The 25,377-nt window shown below is 35.7% G+C and overlaps 1 protein-coding gene across 5 annotated transcripts in view; it reads left to right on the top strand.

Annotated features, from left to right (window-relative positions):
• Positions 1-25,377, top strand: part of CNTN1 (contactin 1) — a 287,008-nt gene that overhangs the window by 188,908 nt on the left and 72,723 nt on the right. For all 5 annotated transcript variants that reach the window (XM_070410419.1, XM_070410420.1, XM_070410422.1 and 2 more), the window contains 2 exons: positions 76-251; positions 14,433-14,553. In XM_070410419.1, the coding sequence (XP_070266520.1) occupies positions 76-251; positions 14,433-14,553 (297 nt within the window). The remainder of the gene's footprint in view (positions 1-75; positions 252-14,432; positions 14,554-25,377) is intronic.

Here is a 25,377-nt window from a genome sequence, read left to right as displayed (position 1 = left end):
TTGATTTTCATTCTTTTAATGTAGCCCTTACTATTTTCTTGAATTGTGCATTACTCCTTTATTTTAAATGTCCAGATCCCACGCGAATTATATTGGCCCCGCTTAACGCTGATGTCACTGTTGGAGAAAATGCCACCATGCAGTGTGCTGCTTCCTTTGATCCTGCCCTGGACCTCACATTCGTCTGGTCCTTCAATGGCTACGTGATCGATTTCAACAAAGAGAACATTCATTACCGGCGGAATTTTATGGTATGTGTTTTAAGATTCATCGTATTAACATCGCAGTAACCCCATGTGTCTGCACTACAGCTCTGTTACTATAATCATTTACATGAGACTGAAAAACAGGCCAAAAAAAAAAAAAAAGCTTTTCATGGGTTTCCTTATGTTCATCATAGCACTCCTGCCCGTTTCTGAAAAAATGGCTAGCCCTGAGGATTTTGGTAGAAATATTAATCAATAACTATTCTTTGTGTGGTAGGTCCATTTCCCCTGAATTATTATACAATTTTTATATTGATGTAGTACACCTTAGTATATCTTTACTCTGGGTTCTAGTGCCTTCACATTAACTTTAAATGAGATAAGAGCATAAACTTATCCTTTGTTAAAACAATTATTTTTGGTTATTTATTTTATTCTTTGAGGGTAAGAAATAGATCAATTATATATATGGGGAGGTTTGGAGAACAAATCCGTGTGATTTGAAAAGGGCTAAATAGCTGTTTTAGTTTAAGAATAGGAAAGCATACATGATACAAGTCCTGCAATTAAGCACAGGGATGTATAGATTTAAAGAATATAGGCCCTAGCTGGTTTGGCTCAGTGGATAGAGCGTGTGCCTGTGTACTGAGGGGTCCCGGGTTTGATTCCAGTCAAGGGCACATGCCCAGGTTGCAGGCTTGACCCCCAGTAGGAGGCGTGCAAAAGGCAGCCAATCAATGATTCTCTTTCATTATTGATGTTTCTATCTCTCTCTCTTTTCCTCTCTGAAATCAATATATATATATATAGATATATATATATATCTATATATATAGAGATATATATAGATATATATAATAAAAAAAGTAAAATAAATAAAAAATGACAACTGGATATCGGCAGAGAACTATTTTAACATTATGCCATGTGATATATTTTCCTTATATATGTCAAACTATGTTGACATGCTTAATCATAAACATACCCAAAACTAGTAAAATTACACCAAAATCTTTAATAATTTCTTCAAATTGTGTGTTGTTTTGCAAGAAAAGCAAATGATACTCAGTATGTACTCAATTTAAGAAAAACTAAAGTGAGCTAAACAGAAATCTTATTTTTTAAAAAATAGACCTTTAAATTTGCTTATTTCCTTGGTTTTATAAATTGAGTAATTCCAAAAATATAACAACCATAATTTATACAAGTAGCTAGTTAATAGCCACTGTGAAGTCTATATAAACAGATGTTGGGGTATAAATTGCCTACATGAAGCTGAAACTTTATTTGTGGAGCCTCTTGATGTTTTTAACACAATAGTTACATTGTATTGGTTAATGTAAATAAACATTTCAAAAAGAGATATTAGCAAAGGGCGAGAGGAGAAAAGAGCCCCTTGCTTTAAAAGAGTGAAAAATAAAGAAATAACTGGAATGCTAATTAAGAAATAAATCACAAAGCAGACCACAAAAATGTAATGGACTTCAACCCTCACTGTCACCCCCCTTTTGCAGAAGGTAGCCATGGAGATCCCTGTAGTTGCCCCTCAGCTTATCCAGAGGAGAATCCTACCTGCACACCCTGCTCTTGGCTCACCAACCCTGGTTTCAGCTCAGCCCACCAGATAACGGTTCATGAGTTGTAGAAAACATGCTCCCTGGCTAACTGTGCAGCTTAATTGAGTGAAAATAACTCCTGCACATTTTAGCATTTTGTAGATGGACGGATGGGATTCAACTCTCTAAATATTAAAAGGGGGGGGGGGATAAGAATTCTTTCAAATAAATTCTTAAGCTTAATTCTGTCTTTTGAACCCAAGAAACCCATAAAGCTTTCCCTCATGTCTTCTTTCTCTTTTAAGGCAAACTTCAAAGTCAGACTTCACTGCTAAATACACAACACAAGATTCAAGTGAAAACAACATTTGTGTTTGATCCACCTTGTGAAAGATAATCCTGATGGCTAGTAATTGCTTCTGCGCTCCTTAATAGACCATTGTCCTAGTGGCTCTTTCTATCTAAAGCTTAGTGAACAAAGGGTGGGGGGAGCAGCTGTAATACTTTCAATAATAAAGATACATTTAAAATAAATTAAAAACCAAAAAAGAAAACATAATAGAGATAGCAGGTATTAGGGACAGCAAAACAAGAAATATTGCTAATTTCAATGTCTATTATTCAAGTTGTAGGTAAAAATATCAGTATATATATATATATATATATATATATATATATATATATACTGAATAATATTTTGATATTTAAAACAAATTCTGGTAACATTTCAATAATTGAGTATCATTTGTTCATTTAAAAATGTTGTACTGAGCACATAGCACACGCCAGGAAAAGTTATGGGTGAATAAAACACTGACAGAAACAAACACAACACTGATCCAAAATAAATCAGAACTAAATTTGTGAGTTTAAAATTCAGATGTATGCCGAAACCGGTTTGGCTCAGTGGATAGAGCGTCGGCCTGCGGACTGAAAGGTCCCAGGTTCAATTACGGTCAAGGGCATGTACCTGGGTTGCGAGCACATCCCCAGTAGGGGATGTGCAGGAGGCAGCTGATCGATGTTTCTCTCTCATCGATGTTTCTAACTCTCTATCTCTCTCCCTTCCTCTCTGTAAAAAAGTCAATAAAGTATATTTTTTAAAAAATTTCTAACATTCAGATGTAAACATTTGGTTGCTATCACAGTTATCAAACTGCTACGATTATCATCATTACGTTTTAGTCATTTTAATTGCTAAAATTAATATCTGAAGCTCTAATTAATGAAGAGAGTATAAAGTTCACAAATTAAACATTTTATTTCACGAACCTGTATTTTTATTTTCCACTTTAATTTTAGTAAGAATTTTTACTCAGTACTCAGTGCTTTAATTTTAGCTTGCTGTTCCAGATTTTGACCACCCTGTGGCAGCGTTGCATAAGATTTCAAATTTCAGTCTGGAATGATTGTTTATGAAATTAAACAAATATACTTTCCCATATACTTATGTCCAACTATGAAATGGCTTCTATTTTGATTTTCTAATTCAATAGCTATTTACTCCCTTAAATACCAAAGGGAGAGTCATTTTATTTACCAATATGACTTATAATCCCTCTTGTTCTAGAAAGGACCTTAGACTATCTACCACTTACCTGATCTCCAGAAATTATGTTTTAATAGCCACCTATCTTTTGACATAAACTTTGAGTCATTTTTTAAAAACTATTTGACAACTTTCTCCCTGTCAGAGCTATTATCTTTGTTAATCACATGAGTTATTAAACTTTTGAATTCCTGCTGTTGCCAATGTAATTTTTTTTCTGATTCTCTTATTACAAATAAATGTTAACATTGTACTTTACCAAGAAGCCAATTGCTTGATCTGCATTGAATTTATAAATATCATATGAATTATTCAGAGGCTGGGCCACAACCAGACCTGGGCTCTAGGCTCCATTTTTTTCAATTTGGATCCTGTGACCGAGCCTATGATTAAGCCTCTCCAAACCTCAGATTTCCCCCTCTGTAAAATGTTATTAATAATTCACTTACTTCATTCAGGTTACTTCATTGGGTTTGCAAAACCAGTTACTTCATAACATTTTTTGTGAGAATTCAATGAGAGAATGCTTATAGAGTGCTTGGCACAAGATGTGGCCGATTATAAGTGATTATTGTGAATACTCTTTACAATTGAGAATCATTCTCCACTGAAAATTACAATAGCTTTTGCCAGATAGTTGTTTTTTTATTGTAGAGCTCATATTTCATAAATCAATTCTTGCGCTGCTTGCTGTGTGGGACACTTAGTACAAGAAAAATAAAATTCTCTGTATTTCCTTGCTGAGGGTAGTAAAGAGACAATAAATAGTCAACATTTGTTGAGTGTTTACTATTTGGCCAGCATTGGGTTAAATGTGTTCCATGTATTTCTCAGTTGATCTTCACGGCAGTCCTCTATGGAACGCATATTATTGGAGTGATTTTCTCCGTTTTCGAGGTGAGAGAACTGAGGATAAGAAAGGTTAAGTAACTTGCTGAAATTAATTATTCACCTTGCTAGCAGCAGAGGGAGGATCTGAAACCAGGTGGTCTGACACAGTCCCTGTGCTCCTCTCTACTTCGGCTTATCATCCACTGGTTAATATCCACACCTACATGTATTAGATAACCCTTCTCCCATTGTTTGAAACACTGTAAGATAGTAATGTTCAACTCAGAATTTATTCCATACTCCTGATTAATGAGCGTTTTATGTTCACTTGAGGTTATCCAAATTACTTCATTTTTCCTAAACTATTAGCTACCTTTGCAGTACATTGTAAATAAAGTCCACAGAGTCTCAGGTGGTCTAACCATAAAATTCTTAATGATCTTCTTTAGGTAGGTAGGTGTATGTGTGTGTTTGCAGGTATGTGGCTATGCATTTGTCCTGACTATATTGACACCACCATTCATAATTAAAGGAGACAGATTTCATACCCTTAGGCTATATTTCTTTTTTAAAAGAAAATATTAATTAGACTGAACATGTCACAAAAATATGTTAAATATGAGCGAGACATACATATTCCATCCTAGAGCATGTTATGAACTTGAACAGAAATTTTGCTTCTTCAAGACATGCCAAAAAAAGTGGGGGGAGGGGAGAAAGAGGGAGAAATAACAATAATAAAACTGCATCATTTTTATGTATTTCAATTTCACATTTACTCTATTCACTGTTGAGCAAGGAAAAGGTTGTCCAGAGTTAGGGAACAACAGGTTGGAAGAGAACAGGAGGGTAGTACAGTACTACGGGAAAAGGCAAAGGTCAAAAATAGACCTGCAGAAAGCAGGCACAGTGAGATGACATAAGCCCTAAAGTGGTACTTTTAAACCCAGAGCAGTTTTTCTGCCTTGGCGACTTTGGTTGTGACAACTGCAGGGTGGTTGGAGGAGGGCAGTGCGTACGGGCATCAGTTGAACACGTGTGCTGCTAAACTCCTATAATGCCGGGGACAGTCCCCACAACAGACAATGATCTGATCTAAATTGTCTATAGTGCCAAGATTGAGAAACACTCCTTTAGAGGAAGATTAAAGAAGAGAGACTTGGGAATAAATGGATTGGCCACTGACAGGTTTTAAGAAGGATGTTAGAAACAAAGAGCATTATATTATTTTGAGCAGATGAGAATGCCGAGGACAAAAGATTTATGAGGCTAGAATAAACTTTTGCCAAAATAGTATGGAATAGAGGGTAGATTTAATGTTGTTTTTTGTGTGTTTGGTTTTTTTTTTTTTTTTGTGTGTGTGTGTGTGTGTGTGTGTGAATTTAAGGTCATATGTTTTTATGAGCAGTGGAAGAGAAAAAGAAATATGTAAATGTGCATAGTCCCCTGACATAGTCTGTGACACACACAAAACTCATAAAGGCATTCATTCTACCTTTGGCCAAATTTTTTCTCAGTTCTTACCAGTAATTAATTGGAAAAAAAGCTAGAGAATTCTGTCATCTCTCTCTCCTTTGCATGTCCCTGTGAACACATGCCCTTTTAGACCTCCCTTTTACTACCCTAATACCTTTACTTAAACCTAACTATTGTATTTTATTTGCTCTTCCCATCAGCTAGCAAGGATGTGGGTATCTATGTTCACTAACATGTGTCTATACTCACACGTAGTATAGAGACCATGTGAGCCAAAGTTACTCTCTAGCACAGGGGTCCTCAAACTTTTTAAACAGGGGGCCAGTTCACTGTCCCTCAGACCGTTGGAGGGCCGGACTATAGTTTAAAAAAAACTATGAACAAATTCCTATGCACACTGCACATATCTTATTTTGAAGTAAAAAAAACAAAACGGGAACTAATACAATATTTGTATTTGCATGTGGCCCGAGGCCATAGTTTGAGGACCCCTGCTTCAGCATAACATCCCATAGCCTCATCTAGTCCTTAGTAAGCATTTGTTGCTAGAAGCAGGTCTTTGTTCTTCAGAGATGTATTGGCTTGGGGAGAATCTCCAAAAATGCATAGAATATTAAAGACCCATTTGTTTTACTAGTATATAGAACTGCTTGCATACTTACACATTGCTGCAGTAATTATTCTGGCTTTTATTCTTGCAAAATACAGTGAGTATTTAAAATTTTAAAAAGGAGAAAATAAGCATGGAAACTTTTTAGAGTTTTAGCAATGCTAATATTTTACATCGTGGACTTTGATTTTTTTTATTTCTGATATCACACTAGAAATATACTATTTGTCATTAGCTGTTACATCCCCCCCCCCCAAAAAAAAAAAACACCATTAATTTTTCCAGTTTGTTTTTAAGAACAGAACACTATCTAAAGATCTGGATTCTTGTTCTGGTCTTGCCATTGAAGAGTTAGTTATATGACCTTGGGCACAATAGTTACTCTGAGACTCCAGGTTTTCATCTGCCTCATGAGGAAGTTGGGCTACATCAGAAGTTTTAAAGAGCAACAATAAATAATTTTTAGCAGCAGAATCCTTTTTTTTGCAAAGAAAATTTAAATCAGAACACCCATAAATTAAAAAGATGAATGTAAGGTTGCTCTGACTGAGGAAATTGTATGCATGTGTGTGTGCATGTGTGGGAGACTACATAGCAAAAAGCCTAACCATGGGGCTTCTCACACTTTCCTGTCAAAAAATTCCCCAATCTGATCCCTTCCTCTGCCAAGTGGCCTGTGAAGATCTTCAGAACCCTGAGGCTAATGGGAGCCAATTTAAAAACCATACAAATTAAATGATACCCAAGTTTTCTTTCAACTCTAAAACATAGCTTCTAAATCCAAAGCTTTGATGTTTTTGTCCCTCATTCAAAATGCTAAGACAGAGACCTCAAGAAAAATTTCTTCTTTTTTGAGTTTTAATTTAAAATGAGCCAATTGATCAAAATTGGACTCTTTGGCCATCAAAATAGTCAAATTTAGGGACGCTCAACATTCCCATCGGTTCTATATATACTGGGTGACTTCCCAGTAATTTTTCTCCACCATTTCCCTAATTTATGTATGCTTTTAAATTTTCAATAACAATACTTCATTTTAAGGTTTTTAAGACATTATATATATTATATATATATATATATATTATATATATATATATATAATATATATATATATATCCTTAATTTTATTTTTATTTAAGTAATGCTGATGTATTACTTAAAATAACACTAACTTGAATATTAGATAATATTAGTAAATTAGTGTTAATTATGTGTGAAAATGTTTTGGTTTTTTTTTTTTATCATGCAAGAGAATGGCCTTACTTTTTTGGAGATTCAATGTAATGTTTTGAGGAGTGAAATCTGATTTGTTTTTTAAGGCTTCAACAATAGATAGGTGGGGGATAGAGAAAATAAAATATAGAACCAGCTAGATAGATAATTAGATAAAACAAATATTGCAGGAAGTTTACAATTATTGACTCTAATTGGTTGGTATACAGGTGCCATTGTACTGTTCTTTCTATTTTCTTATATATAAACATATAGATAAAATAATAACATATTTTATTCTTCCTGCTATGAGGAAGTATCCACATTTACCTACCAAACTAAGAACTTAAATCCCATTGTCTGACCTTTATAAGCACTAGTTTGGTGACAGCTTGACCTTATGAAACCAGGACTGTATGCGAACTCTTAAACCTTCCACCAGTAGCTTCACTCAAAATCTCAAATTTCTTCTCTCTAAAATGGAAATGTTAATAGTATCTCCCTAAGAATTATAAATTAAATAAGATAATATAGATAAAGTAGCTAGCAAATTGTCACATATAATATGTCTAAAAGGCATTTAGTAGTAGTGATGGCAATGGCAGTAGCAATAGTGGAAGTAGTAGTAGCAGTTTTAATAGTAGAATCTGTAGCATCTTGAACATGTGGCATTTCTTGCTCCCTATAAGCTGGTAGACTTCATTGCCTCACCTTAAGCATCACTTTGCTTGCATGGGGAATTTGAGTAATGGTCCTATAATTACCACGCTTCTTGGCATCTTCCTTCTTAAAGATTGGGATGTGTATTCTGTGTTTCCAGTCTGCAGGCGATTGTTTTGTTTTCCATATTTGTTGACATAGTCATATTAGGATTTTGATAGAATAAGTCCCTGTGGCTTGAAATCATTCTATTGGTGTCCAATCTACCACTTGTATTTTCCCAATTATTTCAGGCAGGGTTTTTTGGAAAAGACAATAGTGTTGGGGAAAATGGAAGGCAGCAGGAAAAGAGGAAAACCAAATCGGGATGGGTTGGCTTCATAAAAGAAACCATAGGCATGCATCCACAGGCGCTGACAGGGCTGCTGAGGACGGGACAGTGTGGATCACACTCATTCACGGAGTCACCAGGAATCAGAGCCAACTCAGTGGCACATAACACACTAACATTAGTAGCAGTAGCAGTAGTCGCATCTTATTAGTCACAGCAGTTGCAGTAGTAGTATTGCATCCTCATCTCTAAAATATGGTTAAGCCTGGCCTGCGTGGCTCAGTGGTTGAGTGTCAACCTATGAACCAGGAGGTCACAGGCCCATTCCCGGTCACAGCATATGCCCAGGTTGCAGGCTCTATCCCCAATGTGGGGGCGTGCAGGAGGCAGTCAATCAATGATACTCTCTCATCATTGATGTTTCTCTCTCTCTCCTTCTCCCTTCCTCTCTGAAATCAATAAAAAATATATTTAAAAAATAAATAAAAATGCTTAAGAAAATTACCTATCACACAGGGCTGTTGTTAAGAGCAAGTGAGTTTGCACATGTAAAGTATTTATAGGAGTTCCTGGCACCTAGGAGTCCTTTACTAAATATTTACTGTTAGTCATGTTGATGATGGTGGTGTTTAAGTTTAAAGTTGCATATAATGTATTTGCTATAGTTAAGTTTTCTTTAACATAACCAGTCAAAAGTAAAAAAGAATTTTTTTCATGGATACAGCATGTATTATACATATATAATAATTTTTACTTGTAAGTTTCTAAACTGTTCACTTAAAAGGAAGTGCTTTCTTCCATTCTTCAATATAGATGCCTTCATTCTGAACTTTGACAGAAAAAAATGTGTTTTTGTTGATATATAGCCGTTATGAGCTATACATTTTATCTAGCCCTTGTCTGTACCATATCTGTAATATTTTTCATTCTGATTAATTCAATTGTTAATATAACTTAGTAATTCAGATTCATTTATACTGCAGGAATGAGTTAGTTCGTGGCAGAGGGGGGAAGGAAGATATAGGCATTTATATTTTGGAAGTCTTTTGATTCAAATTTGGGAAATTTCTAAGTGGTAAACCACATATACACTTTGGAATATCCCTGAGCTGTGCTATCACAATTTCCAGTATGTGATTCAACTCTCCTCATATGAAGGGAAGCATTCTGTAATTCAGCCAAGCTGTGGTTTTTAGTGAAAAATATAGAGAGCATTCGTATCTAATTTGTGGCTAGAATGTGCTGAGGTCCATGATCTTTACTTGCTTTGTAAGCTTTCTGTTGACCACTGAGAAGTTCTACTTCTCCTGAGGTATGAAAAGTGCTAGTGCCATTTATAAAACCTCCAGGAAAGCTTTCCTACACACACAGCTATATTGGAAGTGATATAGTGTTTTTCCTTTGCTTTCCTTCTGAGGCATTTCAATGCCACACCTTCACCAAATATAGAGCAAATAAGAATAAATGATAAAGTCACTTATTATTGCTTTATAGAAGTAGACCCATCATTACCATTTAATTTCTAATGTTTTGAAAAGAGCTGACTTTTAAAATGAGCTTAGCATTAAACTTTTAGGATAGTTTAATTAAAACTTTTAGAGAATTTACTATGAAGAGTCAATAACTCTAAGTGCAATGTAATATTTTGACATTAAACAATTTGTGTCTTTCATTACATGTGAAAAGTATAAAAATAATGACCCCATTATTGATTTCAGAATAAAATAAGTAAAGAGCAATATGTTTCAAATTGAGAATCTAGGGGGAAAAAAGAGCAATTTTATTAAGAAAAAAAAAAGAATATTAAGTTTAGAGTACTCAAATGTTTTACAAAGAGCAATTACAGTACCACAAATTTGTTAATTTTTATTATTTTTTATTCTTCATTTATTTTCAAATAAAATATTTTTAATTTCTGAAGTGTTTTTTTAATTCCAATCTAATCACATGGTTCATTGATATAGTAGTTTAATAATAAGATTATCATTCTCTTAGAGCATGAAGCAAACAAAGTAGTGAGTTTACATAATGAGGCATGTAATAGAATTAAGTGCTTTTTACTTTTTATGCAAACATTATTCTTTCCATAATATTACTATCTATGTCATAATAGTTTAAAATGATTTTACTTAATATCTTTCCATTAATGAATATTTGGTGTCAAAATTCAGTGCTATTAAGGATGTCTAAGCCTATTAAAGCAGTCCTTTTTAATAAATATATAGTGTTTAAATTATTTTATTTTACCATAATTATCTATTTTTCTAACAGAAAATTACTCACAATTTTCCTCTTCCCCTCAAATATTTTTTAAATCATTTATAAATGGTAAAATAACATTTCTTTACCCCCTCCCTTTGAAGAATTCTCTTTAACATGGTATGAGGATTTAGGCCAAGTACAAACTTGAGCACAGTCTCCGAGGCCATCTTCACTTCTGAAACCTACTCCACGTGCTGGAAGTTGCCAAAACCAGCCTCAGTTTTGATTTGCTGGAAGGAACTCACAGACCTCCCGAAAGCTATTATACTTACGGTCACAGTATTTTACAGGAAAGGCATACCAACTAAGCTCAGCCCAGGGCAGCAGTGCACAAGGCAGAGTCCAGGAGAAGAACCAAACACAGAGCTTCCACTGTTCTCTCCCCATTGAATCACAATGCATTACTCTATCCACCTTGGTATGTAGCAATAAGCACAGAGTATTGCCAGTCAGGGAAGCTTACCTGAGCTTTGGTTCCAGAGATTTTATTGGGGCTTAATTACATAGGCATAACTGATTGATTGCCCAAATGGTTAATCTAGGTCTCTAGGTTGATTGATATCACATGACCCCAAACCCCTACTGACTCTGAATCCCAATTTTGTTCTTTCTGGCGTAGCCCAGCCCCTACTCTAAATAGTAAGTTGTCTCCAGAGGCTAGGAGTTGGGTGAAGGGATAATTGAAGGAGGTAGCAAGAGTGTATACTTTATACTGATACCAAATAAAATAAGTCTCATTATGTGCTTAAGAGATGCTGCAATTTTCACAGGCTATTTGAAATTACTAAGCGAATTCTGCTTGTAGCTGAAGAGAACATATATTATCTTAAAAGTAGATGCCAGAATTCTTGATGAGCAACTTGACTAGTTCACTCAAACAATGTATATTTAGTGTTATTATGTGTTCCTGGTATTATACTGGTTCCTATGGATACTACATATATATATATATATAACACAGGGATACAATGCTGAACAAAACAGGTGTGTTTCCTCTTTCATTAAACTCAGTTCTCCATGGAGACAGACTTTAACCACATAATTATACAGTTATGTCATTGCTATAACAAAATATAACAAGAGAAAATGGGAAGACTTGCTCGAGGAAATGACTTGAACTGGTATTGATGGGGAGGGGTTAAGTGTTATTTGGGTGATGGCGGTAAGGGAGTGGGGAATGCGGGGTTTGGGAGAGGAATTATTATGGAGGACCATAGATCAGAAAGACCAAGGTGCATTTAAGTCCTAGAAAAGGAGTGCTCCTTTGAAATCAGAGTGTAAGTGAAAGGGTAGCATGGGTTGAGCTGGGATATTGGACAGAATCTACAGAAGCCTGCTCCATTTGTCATTGTAACACTTTTATCTGGGAAGGGGATACTTTCTAGAGGTTTCCATTTGTTTTTACAGAAAGTGTGATTGACTGATTATATTTGCATTTTTAAAAGATCACTCTGGGTGACAAATGGAGAAAAGAATAGAGTGAGATGGGGTGGAGGTTGTGATCAAACAGGATATAGTAACTCAGTCAGAGATGTTGGTAGCTGGGAGAAGGGCAGAGGCAGTAGTGATGAAAGGAATGGATAAAGTGCAGTATTTTGCTGGAATTATAAGGAAGTCGAAGAAGAGAAGAGGTTGAGAATGTCCTCAAAGTTTTTGGAAAGTGTTGTCATAGGTGACTAGAAAAAGTTGAGTGGGGAAGAAAAGTCAAATGTTAGTAGAAGTAAAGTAAAGTGAGTTGAAGAAATATGACAACCATAATAAAATAGATTGGGGAATAAGAGGTAAAAAAAAATGAAAAACACTAAAAACAGCAAGTAAGGTTTTGAGAAATAAATATGGTCAGAATCCAAGCAGCCATCAAAGAATTAAGCAGCTTAACAAGAGGAGATAAGAATAACTCTTTGTCCAGGGGATAGAAGAGAAGACCAGAGAGAGAAGAAGGAGATGGTAGTGGGATAGGATACCATCAAGAAGGCAGAGCACTGGGGGAGGTGAAGGTCACTGAGAAATCCCTCTGAAAATATAACCAACGGGACTTTTAAGAGTAGAACTGTGAAATGGATGATAATTCTTTCTGTTGATTTGCCCTATCTTGTGGGATACAACTAATTCTATCACCTTCAGTTCTTCAGTAAACCCACTTTACTAGGGAATACTTTGTGTTAGTAGCTTTTATGACAAAAATATGGAAAGGACTGCATTTCTAGCCTGAAGATCCTTCGATTGGCAAAGAAATAACTAAGAAAGCAGAAGGAAAGAACTCGCCTACCCCATGAATTTATACAAATCTTAGAAATTGGATGTTTAGCCAATCTAGATCTCAAGGAACAGGAAGACACCAAATGACATTAAATTGCATACGCTCTATGTTTTTACTAAGAATGACTAGTATCAAGGAACAAGGTGTGTGACTACTGACCAGTTCTTTATGTGGAGATAGTAGTATTCTGTTACAACCAACTGAGTGTGCTCAGATTAAAACTAGCTCTTATTCTTAACTTCATTCATCAAGCAAGGACTGCAAGCCCACACACTTTACAAAATCAGCATGGAATTTAATATGTGAAGGGGCCTCTGGTGGAGCCTGTGATGAAGTAGAGCAGCCATTCATATAGAGTGATTAAAATAAAAAATAATTTTTCAGGTTTATTATATCACATAAATAATACCCTCCTGTGTTATGTAAAACATTAACCTACTTATTAATTAACCATTCATTCTTTACTATATTTGATTAGAATAGCAAGTCAATATTTTTGGTTCTCAGGAAAGCCAAATTGACTTTTTAAAATGTTTCTCTTAAGAGAATTTTTTGGAGATAATGAGCAAGGATTAGGCATGCCCCCACTACCAGAGAAGCTGAATGACCTTAGTTAAATTACTTGGATACTCTGAGTCTCACATTTATCTTTTGTAAAATGGACACAATAGGAACTATCTCAAAAGAGAATTAAATGAGATAATATGTATACTTGCATAGCCCAGGACCTGGTGCAGACTAGGCATTTGATAAATAGTACCTATTTTTAGAAATTTCAGTGAGGTGGTGTGTTATTATTACCAAGCAAAATTCCCTCAAGCCTCCTTCAATACATATATATTGTATTGTATATGTATATATATATGTATATATATGTATATATATATATATACTGAATACTCTTTTGAGCACTGGGAATAGAGCAGTGAACAAGACAAAAATCATTGCCCATATGGAGCTTATATTTTGGCAAAATAAAAAAAAGAACATGTAAGTAGAATTTTCCTTTTTGACAGGTTCTATAAACTTTGTAAAGTGAACTGTGACACATCCTGAAATTATTAATTAGATAAATTTTTCCAGACCAAGTTAATAATTCTTCCTAGCCATATAGCATGAATTTTTCCTCACTGACATTCATCACTAAGATTTTTAGACCTTAATATTTCTCTTGAAAAGACACCAAGACATAGTTTCATCCCTTGGTTTCTCCCAGTATGTCCCTCTGCTAGTAGAAATAATAAAATGTTAAAGATACTGGGGCTAAAATGGACCTTGAGTAATTAACTCACTTTATTTTTTACCCAAGAAAGCCCAAAGTTTAAGTATCCTGAGCAAAGACATATGGTTAGCGTATCTATCATACATGCCTTTCCATGGGGTTCGTTTTGTTAGAGTACAAATGTGCTCCTTGTATCCTAAATGCCATGTAATTGGTCAAAAATGTACTGATTTGAGTGACTGCTGCTTTGCTCCCAGCTGGATGCCAATGGGGAACTGCTCATCCGAAATGCCCAGCTGAAGCATGCTGGCAGATACACGTGCACCGCGCAGACCATTGTGGACAACTCCTCAGCTTCGGCCGACCTTGTTGTGCGAGGTAAGAGTTTCCACATTCTAACATTATAAAACCCAAGTTATTCCACTTGCATAAATATGTATAATCTTCTGGTAACTCTGGCCCGAATTCTTAGATATTTCGTCTTGATCCCTGAGAACAGCTTCTCATGCCTAAGAATAATTTCTGCCAGACAAGTAGTAAACAACACTGATTTTGTTTGTTTTACTAACTACATGTCTTCTAGAAACTTATACCGCATACCCCCTGCTAAATGCCTGTGCTTGTAAACTTAGTGCTTACCAGAAGTTCTCAGTTCCTGCTAATACTTTTTTTGTGTGCCGAGTATAGTGGTGTTTCTTTATTTTTTTTTTTTAATGGAAAAATATGCTTGTGCCAATGTTATCTATTCTTTACTATCATCTGAGAATAAAAAGTGAATTTATTTATGTGTCATGTTTCTATTCTGTGCTTATTTTCAGACTAGTGCTATACATACTTGAGAGGGTGCTATACATACTTATTGAAAATATAACCCTTTTGGAACTGAACACTGTAGAGATGTGAGGCCACCTCAGAACATGCTTTATCTTTTCAAAAATCATTCATGGGCTCTTCACTCACTGCCCACAGAATGAAGATCATTCCTTTTAACTCAGCACCCAAGAAGTTCCGTGGGTTACCTCAGCCCTTAGCCTTAATCTCTCACCAATCCTCGTAACCAACTCCACTATCCAAATAATCCACAAAAATACCCTCGCATTTCTACCCCTGTTCCTTGGATCACAGCATTCCTTCCATATCCTGTTCTCATCGTTTGTTATTCAAATCTTATCTAGTCTTCAAAGTGTGACTCAAGTATTAACAAATTCACGAGTCCTTTCTGGATGTTCCAAATATGAGCCACGCTTCTAAACTTTTACAATTACAACTTCTCTAGTGCTTTATGGCAATCTGTGTACCTGTCATATTCTCTACTGTTGTGTAATTTACATAATTTTAAATTAATTTTAGTGAGCTACAGAATTCCCATGCATAGTTTCATAGCTCTCATTTTCTCTCTGTGTCTGTATCTATTTTTTATATTAGAAAAAAATCTACTTCTTTATATTTCACCTGCTAGAAATATGTCTTCACCATTATTTAATTGCACATCTCAGTCAATATTTTTTGCACAGACAAATAAAATGTTATCTGTGGTTTGTTTTTTTAATCCTCCTTCCAGATCTAGATCAATACAATTTCACCCAATCTCATGTGCCTTCTGCATTTCCCTGCAGATCAATGATAATATGGAGTCCCCACATCACACTGGGAAATTGCTTGAAAGCATTTTATTCTAGTTGAATATGTTTTCCAATAGAGCTTTAAGAATTCTAGCTGAAATTTCTTTAACCAACTGAACTTAGACATTTATTTCACATAACACTTATTTGAATATTAATAAAACTCCAAAGCTACAAAATACTAAATCAAAGAGAATTCATTTAAGTTCAGTATTTCCATTAAGAGTATTTTGTTATCTGGGGCATCTGTTGTCTTTGAGAGTTATCAGGGAGAAAAATTAATTCACTATTCTTTCTAGTCAGGTGTTTACCTATTAGCTATTTGCAGCAATAACCTATGTATATATTTAATTGCAATTGTTTTCATGCAAGTAGGTTTACAGTTGTGAGCATGCAAAACACAGAGGTTATTCTTGTGTTATTCTTTTTAAAAAATATATTTTTATTGATTTCAGAGAGGAAGGGAGAGGGAGAGATAGAAACAACAATGATGAGAGAGAATAATTGATCAGTTGCCTCCTGCACACTCCCTAATGGGGGTCGAGCCCGCAACCCTGACAGGAAAGCAAAACCATGACCTTTTGGTTTATAGGTCAAAGATCAACCACTGAGCCATGCCAGCTGGGCTCTTGTGTTATTCTTTTTTAATTACTAGAGGCCCAGTGCACATATTCATGCATGGGTGGGGGTCCCTTGGCCTGGCTTGCAATAGGACTGATCATGTCCTTCCTGCCTAGTCCTGATCAGGGCCAATGGGGGCTAGCTGGCCAGGGGCTGCTGTGGGGGGGAGGGGGGAGGACTGTAGGAGGTTAGCTGGCTGGGGAGGGATCGCGGAAGGGCTCCAGGATGTGTCCAGCCCATCTCACCCAGTCCTAATCAGCCAGACCCCAGCAGCAAGCTAACCTAATAGTTGTAGCATCTGCCTCCTGATGGTCAGTGCTCGTCATAGCAACTGGTCGAGTGGTCGACAGAAAGGTCCACCAATTGGTCAGACACTTAGCATTTTAGGCTTTTATATATATAGATTGTATTATTTTCCATACAAACAACTGAAGACCTACTTTTGTCCCACCCTGTATTAAATGAATATTATTATTATAATAGTGGTTATGTTAGAATATATGTACATCAGTTTCTTCATATAGTAATTACATTATAATAAACTCCCAGTATTCAGAAAGAAGTTTTACATATATCATTGAAGATTGGTAATGATATTACTCACATATACTTAGATAATTGGTAATCATCATAATGTGTATTTTACACAGCATAATGTGCATTATTTACCCAATAAAATAACGCTATAGCAGGTATTATGTAAAATTATAACTTTTTTTCATTTTCTAACACCTTTAGTACTAGAACAATACCTTAAAGCAATGGAACCTGGCAAGCGTACTTAATAGAAATATGAGACAGCATTTTAAGTTCCTGCACTGCAGCATCATGTTCATAAAATCACATGAGTAGATGAAAAGTATTGCTTAGCATTTTTTTTTATCTTTTTGAGATCTAATTGGCTTTACTAAGCAATTCATGAATTGGGCAGCATTCCATCTATCAACTAGAAGGGTGCTCCCTGCTTAGTATTGTAAAAGTTAGCAGAGTCATAATTATTCTGAAACTTTATTTCTAATAATATAAAAGGTATTCATTTTATATCAAGAGACATTTGCAATTAAAATAGTGAAATACACTTCCATATAATTTGTGTTAAAATGTATATAAACTAGACATTCAAATATGCTTTACATATTTAAATCATGGATATAAAATTAGTTTATTTATTATGTTTCTTATATAAGAAAAACAACTGCCTTAAGTAATATTATTATCAGCCCATTTATCCACTTAATTACTAGTTTTTATCTAGTCCGGGATACTATAACCTGGAGGCCCTGGACAGACATCAAGGTGTCCATGGACTTCCTGAAATTGTATATAAAGTTCCATGTGTATATGCATTTTCCTAGGAAGAGTATTTATGATTTTCACCACATTGTCATAGCCAGCAATGGTCACGATCATCTCGTGACATCAATTAAAAATAATGTTTTGTCAGTGAAAAAGGTAATTTTAGAATCAAGCTTTTATAATATATTCTATATAATAAAGAGGTAATATGCAAAATAACTGTCACACCTTCACACAAGATGGCTGACAGGGGAGGGCAGTTAGGGGCAACCAGGCCTACAGGGGATGACAGTTGGAGGGGACCAGGCCTGCAGGGAAGGGCAGTTGGGGGCAATTGGGCTGGCAGGGGAGCAGTTAGGCATCGATCAGGTTGGCAGGGAAGTGGTTAGGGGGTGATCAGGCTGGCAGGCAGAAGTGGTAGGGGCAATCAGGTAGGCAGGCAGACGAGTGGTTGGGAGCCAGCAGTCCCGGATTGTGAGAGGGATGTCTGACTGTGGGATTGGGCCTAAACCGGCAGTCGATCATCCCCCGAGGGGTCCCAGATTGGAGAGGGTGCAGGCTGGTCTGAGGGACACCCCCCCCCCCCCAGTGCACAAATTTTGTGCACCAGGCCTCTAGTATGTGTATAATATAGACAAAGAAATGTACAAGTCAAACAACTATTAATTGCTTAACATTTAAAAGTCCTTCAGGTTTTAAAACTATTCTTAGTTTAAGAAAAAAGAACCAGCTATAGGACTTAAAATGATATTAAATTTCTTTTGTAAAAATCGAAATTAAGAGGATTGATACAAATTTCCTTCTGTTTTGTTGTAACAAATGTTTTACTTCTTAGGTCCCATAAAAATGCATTTCAGTTTGCTAAATCAAGCATGTGTGACGCATATGTTCATCTCTGGATGAGTGTTCTTTAGCAAAGCTATTCCTAGAGGATTTAAAGCTCTTCAGCTAAAAAAAAGTGTCCTTTAGGGGGAAAGATTTTTCAAGATTTATTCAGCAGCATTGTGGGAACATTAATGCAACATGCCAAATCTCAGTTCTCTTTCATGAGTGCACTTTTGGACAGCATTCAAAAATGGACCATAAAATTAGGCCACAAAAGCAAGAAATTAGGTTTGACCTTCATATTTTACTGTTTTTCCATGACATTTCTGCTATATTATAAATATCCTTGGCAATGCTATCAGCTTTGTTTGCTATTAAAATTGCCAAAATAGAAAATGCAATAATGATTATAATTTTCAGACCCCCCTTTTTACATCTGACATAATGTATCAAACAAAATTTATATAGTGCAAGGCTGAAATTTAAAAAGATAAAAAAAAGAAGAAAAGACTTTCAGTACCTGAAACATTTGTTCTCATACTCAACACCAATATAGGCTGCATAAAATTTGGAAATTTTTAAAATATGTTTTTATTGATTTCAGAGAGAGGAAGGGAAAGGGAGCAGGAGGTAGAAGCTGCCTCCTGTACACCACCTACTGGGGATCAAGCCCATAACTTGGGCATGTGCCCTGACAGGGAATTGGACCATGACCTCCTGGTTCATGGGATGGTGCTCAACAAACTGAGCCACAGGCACTGGGCTGGAAATGCTTTTTTATTTTTAATTTCAGAGGAAGGGAGAGAAAGAGAGAGAAAGAAACATCAATGATGAGAGAGAATCATTGATTGCCTGCCTCCTGGATGTCCCACACTGGGCATGAGACTGCATACAAAACATGTGCCTCGACCGGGAATCAAACCCATGACCTCTTGGTTCCTAGGTCAGTGCTCAATCACCAAGCCATGCCGGCCGGGCTGGAAATGTTTTTAAAGCAAGTGAAGTTAAAGTGGATAATATAAACATTGTATAAATCATTTTATCTCCAAATCAAGTTTGTATTTTTATATTGTTATATTAGAAACTTATACCATTTTATGCAGATTTTTATTTAAATGGGAACATGTGTGTATGTATTTCTGTAAAGCTTTCCACTTTACTGCTAAGACCAAAATACAGTTACAGAATGACAATGCATATAAGTTAGATGTCTCCTTTATTGGATGTAATCCACTGAAGTTTTTATTACATGGCCTAATGATATGGTTACCAGATTCTTCCTTAAGGAGGTCATTTTGGTTGATGACTAACCCACTTTTAAATTCTGTGTTGGATAAGTGAACATAGCCACATAAGTAATGTGATGGAAGCTGTCAATATACATTTTAGTCTGAATAATATTGCTTTATTTTATACCATCATCATAATGGTTGGCTAATGGTCTTTCCTACAGAAAATTCTCTTGAGGATGTATTACTCCCAGCTGTTCTAGATTAACAGAGACCATATGCAAGGCTTACCTTTCTTCACTGTCCAGGCAAAAATATTTTTGAATCATTTATTTAGAGGTGTTGTTTCAGATTAATTAGTACTCTTTCTTTAAAAAGTATATGAAATAGATAAACTTATTTTAAGATACAAAGGATCCTAATGATCCCTTAGCAAATTATGCATTTATTATATGTTTTTCCTTCCAACTGCTTTACAGGAGCAATATAAAATCTCTTCAGGTATGTTCAAATTTGAGTATGCAATTTTAAATCTAGATTAGTCCTTAAAATCATCTAAACAACTTTCATTCTCTTATTTTATTTAAAAATATATTTTATTGATTTTTAGAGAGAAGGGAAGGGACAGGGAGAGACAGAGAGAAACACTGATGTGAGAATAGAACATCTATTGGAACTCCCACCAGGAATCAAGCCCGTAACCTGGGCATGTGTCCTGACCGAGAATCGAACCCGCAACCTTTCGGTGCATGGGACGATGGCCAACCAACTGAGCCACACCGGCCAGGGCTCATTCTTTAATTTTACAAAATTTGGACGCTGAAAGAAAGAGACTTGCCCTATATTACCTACCTCCTTTATGACAATCACCTTGGAACTCCAATTCACTTTTCTAATTATAATAGGCCTCTTTCAGATAATATAAAAAATAAAATCTATAGTTAATTTCTAAAAATTCAATAGCTAATACTCTAAAATTGAATACTCTAAAACTTTCTATAGTTAATTTGATATGGTCCAGAAAGATTACCAAGTCTGTTCTAGAACTGCTGCTGCGAAGTAGCAAGTCACTGATTTTGGCTCCTGCTCTTTTCCCTTTTCCTTTCCATCACCTGGCACACACTAATAAATAGTAATTTATTTTTAAAACATTGTGGTAAAAGGTAAATCCAAAGACATTTAAAAGTTTATATTTCTAACTTTTGGGTTATTTAATGTTCTGTTTGTATGGCTAATTAGGGACCTTGGATATTAATGAAAGAAAAGGGACATGGAATCTGCCATCATGTTAAATGTTTGTGAAAGTCTTGGTGCTAAATCAGGATTTAGATTTCTGTGGTATCTGTCATAAATATTTATATTGTGTTCAAGAATTCCTGTATGTATTGAAATTATTATTCAATAATCAAATTTACATTCAAAATTATTGTTAAAACATGATGCCTGAATTCATTCAAAAGGAACTTTTAATAAATCAATTTAATCATTATAAAATTTGGAACAATAGAGGAAAATGTTTTGTGTAGTATATACACTACGTTAGGCATACAAGTACACAAATACCTACCGCCCCCTAACACACACACACACACACACACACACACACACATACACATTCATGCGAAGTGGTCCAGAAAAGATACTCACTTTAGGCAGAAAGATGTGATCATCACAGTCAAATCAAAGAGAATCTTTGAGGTAGTTTTTCAAGTATTTGGGTCAGAAAAACACACATTTACCTCAGATACTTGGATAATTGCCTCTGCTTTCCACTTGATCTGGCCAAGCGGGTTTGCCACAGAGACAGTTTAAAGATTCCGGCTCATCAGCCCTCGTGGGACTGAGACAGGGAAATGGCCCTCCCTGCCCTCACTGGCTGGAACAATGACGGAGCGCCATTCTGAGGCATCCGGGCCCTAGTTGGCACTAAACCCCAGCAATACATCTGTCAGTGGTGAAGCCGGCCCAGATATTAAGCATTCTTCTCTCCACTGAGAATCAACACATTCAAAAGCTACTAGAGGCAGTTCAGTTCTCTATAACCGTTATACACTACAGCTGAAATGACGAGTTGAAATGTATATGTGTCTATAATAAATACAGAACTTAGAAAGTAACTTGATTGTTTCAAAGTTAACATTTATTAGTAGTTTTATTTTTTAAAACTTTAGTAAATATAACAGCTTTCCCAATTTCTACTGAAGTTAAAAAGTACATCAATGATTTGAAATCCTATTTCTCAAGGTCAGGCCAGTGTAAATTAATATAAATTCAAGGAAATTTTCAGCTATATTAACAAAGTATACAATTCATTCAAAATGGTCACACTTTTTTAAGCTTTAAGATGGATCTTGAAAATGATCTAGTTTAACACTTCATTTTAAAATTAAAAAAAACACACAATGGTGTGAGGGTTATAAACCGGTAGATGATGTTATGAAATACGCACTGCTATAAATTTAGATTACTTTTCTTTTTCCTTACTGGCTTACAGTGAGATAAGTTTCCTTTGAGGATTTCTTGCCCTCTTCTTCAATGACCTGCTCCTGACTCTCTGTCTTGTAATCAAACTGGTCAGCTCTTGGCAAACTGAAATTAATTCATTGCTACAGACTTGGTCTGCGTCCCTGGCTCCCTTAAAAAACAACCAGCAGACTTGCTGTCCCCCATGCTGATTCCAGGAGAGAGCGGGGCTACAGGACTCCTTAGATGTGCTGTGCTGCCAGGTGCCCCATTCCAGTGCCCTCCACAGACTTCACACACGTCAGTGTGTGTTTGCCAGACAATACCAAAGTACGCTGACAATCATGCTAATGATGTCAAATTGCAAGAACAGTCCATATAATCAGTGATGTCCAAAAGCTTGATGAGCATGAATAAGTGGTAATTAGTTCATGTTTTTAAAATAATTTCAATTTATGCCAGCAAAATATGTTTGCAACTGCAATCTTTATGCTGTGAAAAGACATATTATGAATATAAAATAAACAATAAATATAATTATATAATTTAATGTATAACATATTATATAATACAATATAATTACATGTTATATATTATAATGAAAACATTTCTTATTATATATAGCATATTTATTACCTTATAGGGTGTGGCAAAAGAGGTTTACAGTTGTTTGTATGGAGAATAATATAATTATTAATAAATAATAATACGAGAATAAATTCTCATACTGATAACTATAAACCTTTTTTTGCCCTACCTTGTGCATAAGGATATGCAATATTATTACAGGCCTATTATTTAACAGGCAGTATTTTAAGAGATAGATACTATTATTATTTCCATTTACTCATGAGGAAATTGAGTCCCAAAGAAGCTAAGTTACCTGCCCAAGATCATACAACCACCAAGTAGAAAAGCAAGATTTGAATTCAGGCAGTCTGATTTCAGATACAACACCAAGTATATTGCTGTGCTATATATAACCAAAGGCTAATTCAGATATATTCAATGAGATAAATAATCAATGTGGAAACATTAAAATGTAGGCCTTTTGTGGGGGGTATTCTATAGGGTGGACACTTGGCAATTTTATTTTTGCTGATGATATATTTATGGCTGATAAGGGGGAGCTATAGTGATTTTAAAGATATTTTTTCTACTAGCCAACATCATATAATTATAATTGCAATAGCAAAACCAGTAAATAAATTATAGTAGGTGGTTTTAAAACTTGATTGTACAATGTGCTCTTTGGCCTTAAAAACAATTAATTCAACATGTTGAAATGCCTTAGTTTATAACAGATTTCTCTACAGGACTGTCATGTGAATTTTATCATGTCATCCTAACAAATATCAGTGATTCAAATTTACTATATAACCTACTTTTCCTTGCTCCAACTCCTTAGGTTTAATTACCCCAAATATAAATATCAGATCATATAGCTTTATTGTACATCTGTTTTACTGTTAGTGTATGATTTATTTTAGGAAATTAATTAGATATTCTACCCAAAACACTCTGAAGCATTGATAATTTGAAGTCAAGTTAGAGAGTAGAATAAAATTTTGAGTAATTTGAAATTTGAATATTATATCTTCTCTTTTGGTTCATTTTATTAATCAAAAGAAGGCAAAACACTTTAGCTTCATTACTTAAAACATTACCAAGAAAAGACAATGGTGCAAAATCCCTTTTAAGTGAAACACTGTTCTTATATGATCTGTATGAAGTCTGCCATTTCAAGTCTCAGGAATGTCCAATGACCACATCGCCCTGCAACCAGCCAATCTTATCAGCCCAGCTTCAGGGAATTTAATTATGGCACAAAATTTTTTATTCCTAAGCAACTAAAAATGAAAGAAACTTAGAAAAGCTTTTATCCTCTAAATCTATGGTCAATTTAAGAAGTTGCAGAGAGGCCCTGGCCGGCTAAATCAGTTGGTTAGAGCATCATCCTGAAAAGCTGAGGTTTCTGGTTCAAACCCCAGTCAGGGCACATAGGAGAATCAACCAATGAATGCATAAGTTAGTGGGGCCAACAAATTGATGTTTCTCTCTCTCCCTTCTTCTTTCTCTCTAAAACTAGTCAATCAATAAAAATGTTTAAAAAGTTGCAGAGAGGAAATTATAATCCTTTTGAATTTCTATCACATGTTTCTCAAACTACCCTCATCACTGGAGTTAAGACCTACTCAAGGAAAAAGAAAGAAATGTTAGAAGGACTGAACAACTAAATCTCTCTTGGCATCCTACAGATCCAGCCGTTTCATAGTTTACACCCTCTCCACTGCCACCTGGGAGGGGACTATAGCATCCTGTACTTATGTGACAGAATAGATCAGCCCAGCAGGGAGTTCTCAATATTTATTCCGCCACAGCATTTTTTAAATTATCATGGTTAACTGTCCAATACACTTATAAATGAATGCAGATTTGGGCATAAATACAAGTCTCATTTATTAAGTAAAACACTACCTCGATTTCTAATTTCATTGGTCACCCTGTGGGCCCTGGAGGAGGTGAGGAAGTTGACTGTGGTGCATGGGAATTCCCCCAGGCACTGCTGGAGGCGCCAACCCCCTTATTTGAAAGTGCATTGGAATGCCACTGAGTGAGAGCATGTTGCAGGAATATTCTTGAATCCATTTCATTTTTACAAAAAAACTGCCCAAACATCTGAATTTTCAATATTATTGGTAGCAAGTAACTTGTAACACACCCTCACATGCCTGTCACTAAGTGGTCTGGGGTCCGTGGCACTGAAGAACACACTTCTGAGCAATAGCTCTCCACAGTCTCACTGGCTCTCACCCAGCCAGCCGCTGGAGCCCCTCCACACGGCCTGAGGGTCTCCCAGGAGGAAGGGATTATCACCAACAGGAATATGTCAAATCCGTCTGATGTCTGTGCTTTAAACAACTGGGAGGACCACTGTTTGATAGGTTCTTACCTAGGCTGGCAGCTCCTATAGCTAATTCCAGAAATGGCCCTCCACTGTGGAGTTTAGGGAGCCCCCCACCCCCCACCCGCTGCCTTGTGACTGCATAGTCGCCTCTTTCCACACTCAAAGCCTCAATTTGCAAATAAGCTATGCTGATAATACAGCAAAAACAATCAAAACTTCACTTAAGAGGTTGGGGGGG

This window comes from Myotis yumanensis, unplaced genomic scaffold (genome assembly GCF_028538775.1).
Source record: "Myotis yumanensis isolate MYYU_CA2020_CCGP unplaced genomic scaffold, mMyoYum1.0.hap1 SCAF_3, whole genome shotgun sequence".
In the NCBI taxonomy this organism is placed as follows: Eukaryota; Metazoa; Chordata; class Mammalia; order Chiroptera; family Vespertilionidae; genus Myotis; species Myotis yumanensis.
This window is presented reverse-complemented; position numbering and strand designations above follow the sequence as displayed.